Source organism: Lupinus angustifolius, chromosome LG16 (assembly GCF_001865875.1).
Source record: "Lupinus angustifolius cultivar Tanjil chromosome LG16, LupAngTanjil_v1.0, whole genome shotgun sequence".
NCBI classification, from domain to species: Eukaryota; Viridiplantae; Streptophyta; class Magnoliopsida; order Fabales; family Fabaceae; genus Lupinus; species Lupinus angustifolius.
Window position 1 is genome coordinate 15,590,675 of NC_032024.1, and position 9,414 is coordinate 15,600,088.

A 9,414-nucleotide genomic window follows, 5' to 3' on the forward strand; every position below is an offset into this window, starting at 1 on the left:
AATTTATATAAGCATATAATTTAATTTACGAGCATATTTAAAAGTAGATATATTAGTTTATTTAAAAACAGATTATTAACATTATAACATAATAGATTTTTAAATAGACTAAACAAAATAAATTAGTCATTTAAAAACATTTTAAACAAGTAAATAAATCAGACTCAAACTACTGTATCCTATATAAGTTTAGCCTATTTAAGACAAAGTTTAATCTATTTTTAACCCTACTCGTACGAAGATCAATGTTTAGAAATAATATAGGTGAATGTGTAATAATTTGATTAAAAATTGGTTTAAAAAGACCCCATTTAGAAAACAAAATTTCAAAATCGGTTCATATGCACCCAATTTAAAGTCAGATTTTTAATATGGGTTAAATAGGAGAACCGATTATTGAGTGAATTGTTGACAAACTCAAATTAGGGGTTTCAAAGAACCAAGTTTGAAAACGGTTTCTGACATTGGTTGGGGAAAACCGATTTGAATTTTTCCTCCATATTTATCATACATTCATACAACCAAAGCAACAAGCTAAACAACTTCCCCATCTTAATTTGAGTGAAATATATATATTTATACTTCTATACTATTTAATAAAGTTAAAACTCAATATAATTATCTCATTATGATGTAATTTTTGGTTCTATATTTTATCTCTATTTTCTTTTAATTTCTACCAAAAAACCATATGTAACTCAATGTTCCTCTTCGCATAATGCATGTTCCATATTATTTAATTAATTGTTTCTTCTTTCCTACATCACGTTAGAATGTGGAACATCACAAATTATTTTAATTTCTTTTGTTCCTATTTTTCCAACATAATGTAGAACATTACAAATAACCATCATAATATATAATTACATCAGTTGAAGCAAATTACTTTAATGCTATATTTGATATTTATAGCATTTAGACTATATATTGTGAACAATAGGAAAGGGTTGATAGATATTGTGTCAACACTAGTTTATATAATGCAAATTTAAAAATCTATATACAAATATTTTATTATCTGTCATTTATTTATATTAGTTATATTTAAAAGTTTATAATAATTGAATATGATAGATAAATGATAGTAGTGGCGGATCTTGATCTAAATTTTAGGAGGGACAATAATATTTAGTTACTATTTACAATTAAAACTAATTTAGTAATGAAAAATTTAAAAAACACACATAACTGAACTAGAGTAAAAAATTCAAATATTTCATTTTCATGTAAATCGTATGTTGTATTCAAGAAATTCATTTGTTATCTTACTATGTAATTTTGTTTATAAGTCTTCATTGTTGAAAAATATATTTATATAATAGCTGAATCTCAAAAGTCAAGATAAAACAAATAATTTAATAAAACACTATATGACTAACAATGATTTAGAAATTTTCAAACATGAATGACGACTAATGACTCCAAGAAAAAATGTTCAAATTGACATTTTAAACTAATCTTTTGTTGCTCATTAAAATTCATAAGATAAAAATTTTGGACAAAAAAATACATATACTATCAACATTAAATGACATATAAGCAATCTTAGAATATATATTACGAATACATACATAATCTTTTTATCAAGTGTAAATCATTAGGCACTCAAATCAAGCATATTACAATAAGCAATATCATCATCTGTATGTTAAGAGCTTGATTCATCACGTATAATTTTTAGAATAACCACACAAGTTACACAATATTTATTTATCAAGCTACAAATTAGAGAAATATTTAAATTTCAAAGAGTTTTTGTATAAAGACATCATTTATGTATAGGTAAAAAGAATATATTTCTTATTCCAAAAAGGGTGTCACTCTATGTATCGTCTTTTATAATTTAAAAGTTTAATAATTAATTATTTTTCTGGTCAACTACAACAAGTGACACTTAAAGTAACATACTTTGTAGGACAACAAATATATTTCATAAGATAACAAGGTAAAAAAAACATTTTAAAAAACTCAGAGGCAGCTACCCCCACCTGCCACTTAAATCATCCGCCCCTGAATGATAGTGTATGTTTATAGTATATACACATGTTTTTCTCTTTTAATTTAAGGAGGATATTCACTTACTTAAGTAAGTTTTTTAGACTCACAAGAATAATGAGCAAGTTTAAAAGACTTGTAAGTGGATCCCACTAATTAATTTATCTTAAAAGTTATTTTTTCAACAGTGAAAAAAAGAATGGAGAAGTGCATTCAGAATCAATAGATCGTTGCGAACATTAAATCCATAAAGGCCGTACGATTTGCCTTCAATGCAGTTCCAACCTCCCCACCCTTCTCATTCATACTCTTCCCTTATTTTATACACACTCTCATCAACCTTTCCATATCTTTATATTACATACATTATTACTCTTCTACTAAACTAATAATCAACCATTTTCTCTAGTTCTCATTTCTCACAATAACATCGAGAATTCGAGATACAAATACACTTCATTTTCACTTTCTTGAACTAGAAATGAGCAGCCAATACAAGCCTAGTGTGGATGAAGTCCACAGTGATGTGAAGGTGGTGGAGAGGTCAACAAGGGTGAGACCTTATGAAGTGTTGCTGAGATTTTTGGGACTCTCACTCACTTTGGTTGCAACCATTATTGTTGGTATTGATAAGGAGACAAAGCGCATTTCATATGCTGAAATGCACTTTGAAGTCACTGCTAAGTGGGAATACATGTCTGCTATTGTGTAAGCTTGTTCATCTCTCTCACTCATTCATTAGTCCACACTAATTTGCTTTGTATATTGAATTTTTTTGTGAACAATTGAAATGAGACACTTGTATAACTACTTAGACTTGTGTGAATGTAACTGCAGATGTTAATATATGAATAAAGATCCCAAATAAATGAAAACATACAATGTTAATTAAAAATTAAATATTTATTATCTTTTTCTGTTTTTACTTTAATATTATTGGTATAAGACATGATTTGAAACACAATTTCGAAAATAAATCTATGTCAATGTATATACGAGTATAAGAATTTTATTATTTGAAAATTACAAACTTTTATTTATGTATGCATATCTTCAGAAACATAAATACAACCAAATAAAAAAGGTTGGATTATTTTATGAGTTTAATATTTATGAATTTTTATATTGCCGATACATTATTTATTTATATTATTTTTATTTAAGAGTTAATAATTAATGTATGTATTATAGATGATGTAATAAGAGAATAAAGATTATGGGTAAATAAATATTAAACTCTATTTTTATTCTAGATAAAACATGATTCTAAACATAATATGGTGTTTTAAGTTATACAAAGTAGTAGTTATTTTTATATGTGCACTTTGTCCAATAATCTTGTCCATTACCCTTATAGTACTAGTGAGTATCAATCTATTACTCACAAAGTAAAATTAATTATTTGATTAGTGTGATTCAATTTTATTTTATATCTTGCATTCTCATACTCTAGATGTGTATCAGCATTTTTCTTAGTCACATACTCATATTACTTTTTCCTCCCAATAACTTTGGCATAAACAAAATATATAACATTGAAAGTTCCTTTTCCCACTTATGGATTATAGGTTTTTCTTGGTGTCAAACGCCATAGCATGCTCATATGCAGCAGCATCTCTGGTCATCACAGTTATGCCAAAAAGCAATATAAACAATAATGTAACACTCTTGGTGATAACATTAGTAGACCTTGTTATCATGGCACTTCTTTTCTCAGCCAATGGTGCAGCTTCTGCAGTTGGAGAAATAGGACAACATGGGAACTCACACGTTCAATGGTTCAAAGTGTGTAATGTGTTTGATGCATATTGTCGCCACATGACTGTTGCATTGGTCCTCTCTATCATTGGATCCACCATCTTTCTTTTGCTGGTGGCTCTTTCTATTCTCAAACTCCATTACAACAAGTAATGCTAGATTGCATAGTTAATATATATACTATTATATTGTACTTTGTGTGTTAACCAATTAAGGGTCTGTGTGTATCATGTTTTTGTTTGAGAATAACAATCACTTAAAATATATAGGAAATACTCATTTCAGTCACTCATATTTTTTGTTCTTATTAGTTTGGTTCCTCAAAAATTGAAAAACCTAAAATAGTTTCAAAAAATTTTAAATGAGGGTCAAATCAATCATTTTTAACATATTTTTTAACACCTAATATGAACTAATTTGACACTAAAAACGATTTATTTGACCCATAAAATTTTAAGAACCATTTTTGAGTTTTTCAATTAAGAGATCAAACTATTAATGTTGAAAACTATGAGGGACTAAAATGAATATTTACTCAAAAATATATAAACTCCTGCTATATTAAATTTAATCTATTAAGTGCACAGTAACAAAATAATTAAATTCTGTGCCTTCCTTTGTACTTTGTAATAAATATTTAATGTGTAATAGCATATGGTAGGTATATTTATTTAAGAATAGTAACAACACATAAGCTACTTGTTTCTGTAGGAGTGAATGAGATGAAATCATTTCAGTATCAGAAGTAGGTAATTGTGGTAAAGCCATAACTACCCATAAAATTAAATCACTAAATGGCTTGATCTACCTTCTTGGTTAGAAGAAAATTAATGTTTACCAGTAATAGTAAAGGAAGGAAATATCAATGAGTGAAGTAGCATAGCTAGTTGTAGTCATCAACTCTTTTTTTTGGGTGATGCAAACTTTGGAATTGACTCTACTCTTCTTTTCTTCAAATTTTCAGTGCAACTATGGCATCAAAAATTCCATCTCACGTATTTTTTTCTTCATTTTTATCATTTTTTCTATAACCAAGAAGTGAATATGGGATCTATCACCATTCCATGGCTTAAAACACCACTTTTATAACAAACATCAATAGTTCATCATGATCAGACCAAAAAATATAAATACATTTATGTTCAAATATGACATGTTAGATACATTTCATACAACATTTCTATAAACTAGTTTTGCTTAGGTTGTCTAATGACTGTGGAGATTTGAAGGACTTAGGATTTTATCAACAAGCATGGGTTTGACTCCATTGATGTTTGTGAATGGGTTCAAATTTTGCTTTATTCGCCAATAACGATACCTTTCTAGGTTGGCTATATGAATGATTGTTTATTGATCCTTGGTGGAGACCACATGTTGTATCTCAGTCCAATTAAAAAATGACATTTAATTAATTTTTTTTTTTATAAAAACAGAAAATATTTTTGTTGTATTACTCGATAAAATGTGATTGATTTAAGACATAAATATATGAATTTTTTTATACATGTAATCCTTATTTGGTTAATAGGTATTCGGGAATATCAATAACGGCACCTTATTTGATCAATAGGCTTTTTGCCATACATTCCAAGGCATTCACCATTCAAGATTTTGAACATCATCCACTTGCTTCTTTCTTTTTAACAAGTTCGTGTTTATATGTCTCATAGGAATGACTAAAACAAACATTTTACATCTTTCCATGTTTCAAGCATTCCGTAAAAGAAAAGGAAAAAACCTTGCACAATATTACAATTTGCTTGAAAGCATTATCCAAACTACAGCTTATAAAGCAACCACAGAAGAATGCAGTAGCTAGCAAAATGCTCTTGTCAGCTTCTAAATCAACAATAGTTCAAGGAAGGAAAAAACACTAGTCACTCATATTGCTATAATACATATGCATGCTCCTTTATTATTTTATAGACAAACATTTTTTTCTTCTTTTTTGCTAAGGGGATGGGGAGAGAGAGCGCACTCGCCGTGATACGAACCCGGGCGCTCACAATTTGTGTCTCACAGCTCTATTAACTCTGCTGACTCTTGAAGATGATATTCAAGCTCTTGATACAATTATACATCACTTACAAAACATATTTAACTTCACTATACAAGGGACATGTTACATAATTTATGTGATGTAGGCCGAAAATTCCGACCGTGATTTTAGTCTTTCATCTTAGCAAATCGGCCCTTAACTCGTATCCTGCTTTCTGCCCGAACCTTTCGCGATTCATATCTTATATGCTTCTCATATCTGTTGTTTTTAACATAATCGATGTCAACAAACAAGGAAACAATCAATTAGCATACCAGAAATTATACAGCTCAGTATCAAATGAGTTCTTTTAAGCATGAGAATAGTTACCGCACACACAGCAAGAAAAGGATGTCATAATATTAATACCTTCTTGTTTTCTTCTTCTGCTTGTAACGTAGTAACGCGGAATCTCGTTCTTGACTCGTTAACTCGCATGGAACAGCTTTAGGAGTAGTGGGTAAGGTTTCATTCGTAAGAGAATGTGACGGCGTCCCTTCGTTGTTCCCATAGGTATGAGTTTCCCAGACAGCAGAAGTTGAATGTTTAACCGGAACTTCTTCAGTATAAGCACTTAATGACATATCAGGTGGAAGTGGAACTACTTGATTTACATGCTCACTGCTTTCTCTATGCCACTGGAATATATTATCAATAAGGCAACATTGAATGATTCCAAATGCAAAAGATCAACTTAAAGGCATAGCTAGATCATAACAATAGTGAGACAAAACAAGCCATAATAATTAACAAATCAAGATAAATGTTGCTGGTGATTGTTAAGAACCTTGAACAAGTTAGCGTCTGTTTGCGAGTTGAATTTTGAAGGGGAGGAGAGGGAAAAGGAATGCTCGGGAACCATGAAATACACATGTGAGATGGCTCAGAAACCTTTCTTTTCCCTCGTTTCCCCTCCAAAACCGATATCGCAAAGGAACGCTTAAAGAACTGTGTCAATGTGAAAGAAAACTCAGTTTCAAATGAAATGAAGTTGTGTTAACAAAAGCATTGCAGCAAATTGCAAACAGAGCTTCAATATCTTTCAGGATTCATCATCTTATCACATTCTATATGTGTCTAGTGGAAGGGAGCATAAACCTTCTTTTGAATTTCGGCACAACAAATTTGAACATTGACATCATATATGTATCTAATAGAAGCTTTACCTCAAAAGAAGGAAAGATATTAGGCTCTAAGCCACCTTCAAAACCAGTTGATAAATTCCCTGATGGCACATTTTGTTCAGTGTCCAAATCCAAGGGCTCAGACTTTGCTAGCTTGCTAAGCTGATTAAGAACCTCTTCTTTGTGCATCCCGCAAGCAGCTTTTCGATTCTGATTCAATAACAAAACTCTTAACAACTCAATTTTAGTAATAGACACAATGTTCTCTTAAAGTCTTAACATCCAAAGCATAATCCATATTCTAGATCACAAGTTCACAACCATAATGAACATTTGAAAATAAAAGATCTATAAATTATCAATGTCTACACTAAACAAACTAAAAAATTCATGCTATGATATACAAAATAAACTACTCATTTCTTGCAAATGAAAAAATATAATCAGACACAAACGTATATATGTATCATAGTTACCAGATTCTCCCAGTAATTGTGGATAGAGAGTTCTATAATCATGAGAAGATGTTATGGACCCATATATAGATATTCCATACATGTAGCATAGATTACTACAAACCTAGTAAATATGGTTTTAAATTGCTATCTCGATTACTTTTAGCACAACTATTTGATATGGCCAATGCAGGGGCAATAGCAATTTCAACACAATTGCAAATACTGACGGTCACATAGCCGATTTTCCAACCAAAAATTGGGTCACAAAAGCTATGTCACATTTTGTCAAGATAAAACTGCAATAATTTGATCTCAAATTCAATGGCAGACTATGATTTAAAACAACTGCTAACTAATCATAGTTTTAAGTTGTAGTTGCAGTTATGTCGCAATTATCATAATTGCGAATTATTACAAAAAATGCAACGGATGCAGCTATAATTATGTGGATGTAGTTGTGAAGAGTTCCAAAACCACAACATCACATGCCCAATTGCACTCATAACCCATATTTACTTATGTTTGCATCATCTACCCTTCATATTTAATTAATTATTAAAAAAAAGTGCTGATTGTATAAAATATTTACTCTTACAATGCATCTGTATAAGTATGTCCATATATAATAGGTATATATACCTTGGGTAGAGGAGGAACCTCCATAGCCTGATAATTATGAGAAGAACCAGAAGTAGAAATCAAATCATCAAGACTAACAACAGAAGGAGTATCCCACACAAACAAATCTGAAACCCCTTCAACCTCATACCCAAAATAACCATCACCACCAACAACCCCACTTTCCAAATCTGAAGAAAGCAAAGATTTTTTCTCAATATCTTCAAACCCAACAATTCCCAACAATTCATTAACACAGGGGCACCCATTAAACCCTTCAAGAGGCCTCCTTTCATGAGTAGAAGACATAGAATTTTTGTTGTTGTTGTTGTTGTTGTTGTGTTGTTCCCAGTCACAGTTCTGGCATAGAACAGAGGACTCTGTTGAACAGAATATAGTAGCAGGAGAATCATCACATATATCACAGAGAAGAAAACGAGTGTGCTTTGAGAAAAGCTGGTTTGTGGAATGAACTTCACGGTCACAAGAGAAACATAGTTTTGCAGAATCAGCTCTGCAATATAGAAGTGCTATTGTGTGACCACAATAGTCACATGGTCTATGACAAGAGGCACTCATGATAGCTTAACTTATGAAGTTGTATGTGATGTGTTGTGTTGTGTTTGGATTCAGTTTACAGAAAAATATGTGAACTGAAAAGAGATATGATTTGAGAGGAGAGGAAAAGTTAAGGTTAGGTGAGTTGGATATTTTAGAAATATAGCTTCAAAACAATATGGGAGAATTTTGGCATCAACTTGCAGTATAGAGGATATTCATGACTCATTTCTTGTGGAAAAATATACTTGATTTTTTTGTTGAAAAAAGTGGATAGAGGGTAATTGAGTTTAGTTGAATTTTGTGATTAAAGAGAAATGGTAGTTTTGGACATTTTAAGTGATTTTAGAAAATCATAGCTAATATTTTATAACTTCATTATTGAATACCTTTTATGTTACTAACATAAATTAAATTAAGAATATAACTAAAAATGTGTGACTTGATTTATAGATAAATTAGTCCTTTCACCCCATATTATTAATTTTAATTAGTGATTTACTAGATAAACCACCTAAAATTATATACACGTATATATTTATATTAATATTGTAAAACTAACATCAATGTGTGCCATTATGCCATTATGGTAGATCATGCTTAAGAACAATAAGCAAATGTAGTGATTGTATATTTGAGCATCTAGTATAATATTTTGAAAAAAAACAAGTCAACTTCATAAAAAAAAATTATAATTTTAAATAAAAATCAGTCAACATGATTAATATGATTTAAATGAAAATTGGTCGTATGACCATTCATTGTAAGACATGTTTTCATTATGGATACAATTTTATATTGGAGTGGTAAGAGAATGGATACATCAATTTTTTAGTTCAATTGAATAGTACTTTACTATTTTCTC

General features: G+C 30.1%; 2 protein-coding genes across 3 annotated transcripts; one reads left to right on the top strand and one right to left on the bottom strand.

Moving 5' to 3' along the window:
• On the top strand, window positions 2,307–3,991 carry LOC109329055 (CASP-like protein 1E1). The gene is made up of 2 exons (XM_019562718.1): window positions 2,307–2,703; window positions 3,564–3,991. The coding sequence occupies exons 1-2, from the start codon at window positions 2,477–2,479 to the stop codon at window positions 3,904–3,906; spliced, it is 570 nt and encodes a 189-aa protein (XP_019418263.1). The 5' UTR covers window positions 2,307–2,476; the 3' UTR covers window positions 3,907–3,991.
• Window positions 5,755–8,737, bottom strand: LOC109330312 (zinc finger protein CONSTANS-LIKE 13-like). Of its 2 annotated transcripts, XM_019564461.1 has the most exons (5): window positions 8,013–8,737; window positions 6,958–7,125; window positions 6,161–6,429; window positions 5,905–6,010; window positions 5,755–5,871 (listed from the first exon to the last, which is right to left on the bottom strand). In XM_019564461.1, exons 1-4 carry the CDS (start codon window positions 8,568–8,570, stop codon window positions 5,920–5,922), a joined length of 1,086 nt encoding a protein of 361 aa, XP_019420006.1. In that variant the 5' UTR covers window positions 8,571–8,737; the 3' UTR covers window positions 5,755–5,871; window positions 5,905–5,919. The 2 variants fall into 2 exon arrangements, with proteins under 2 accessions (XP_019420006.1, XP_019420005.1); XM_019564460.1 differs by having other exon boundaries at window positions 5,755–6,010.

Coding starts and splice junctions, on each gene's coding strand:
- LOC109329055 (XM_019562718.1), top strand. CDS start 2,477: ATGAGCAGCCAATACAAGCCTAGTGTGGATGAAGTCCACAGTGATGTG. Junction 2,704..3,563: donor GAATACATGTCTGCTATTGT/GTAAGCTTGTTC, acceptor TATGGATTATAG/GTTTTTCTTGGTGTCAAACG.
- LOC109330312 (XM_019564461.1), bottom strand. CDS start 8,570: ATGAGTGCCTCTTGTCATAGACCATGTGACTATTGTGGTCACACAATA. Junction 7,126..8,012: donor AGGTTCCTCCTCTACCCAAG/GTATATATACCT, acceptor TTATTGAATCAG/AATCGAAAAGCTGCTTGCGG. Junction 6,011..6,160: donor CAGAAGAAGAAAACAAGAAG/GTATTAATATTA, acceptor TAAAAACAACAG/ATATGAGAAGCATATAAGAT.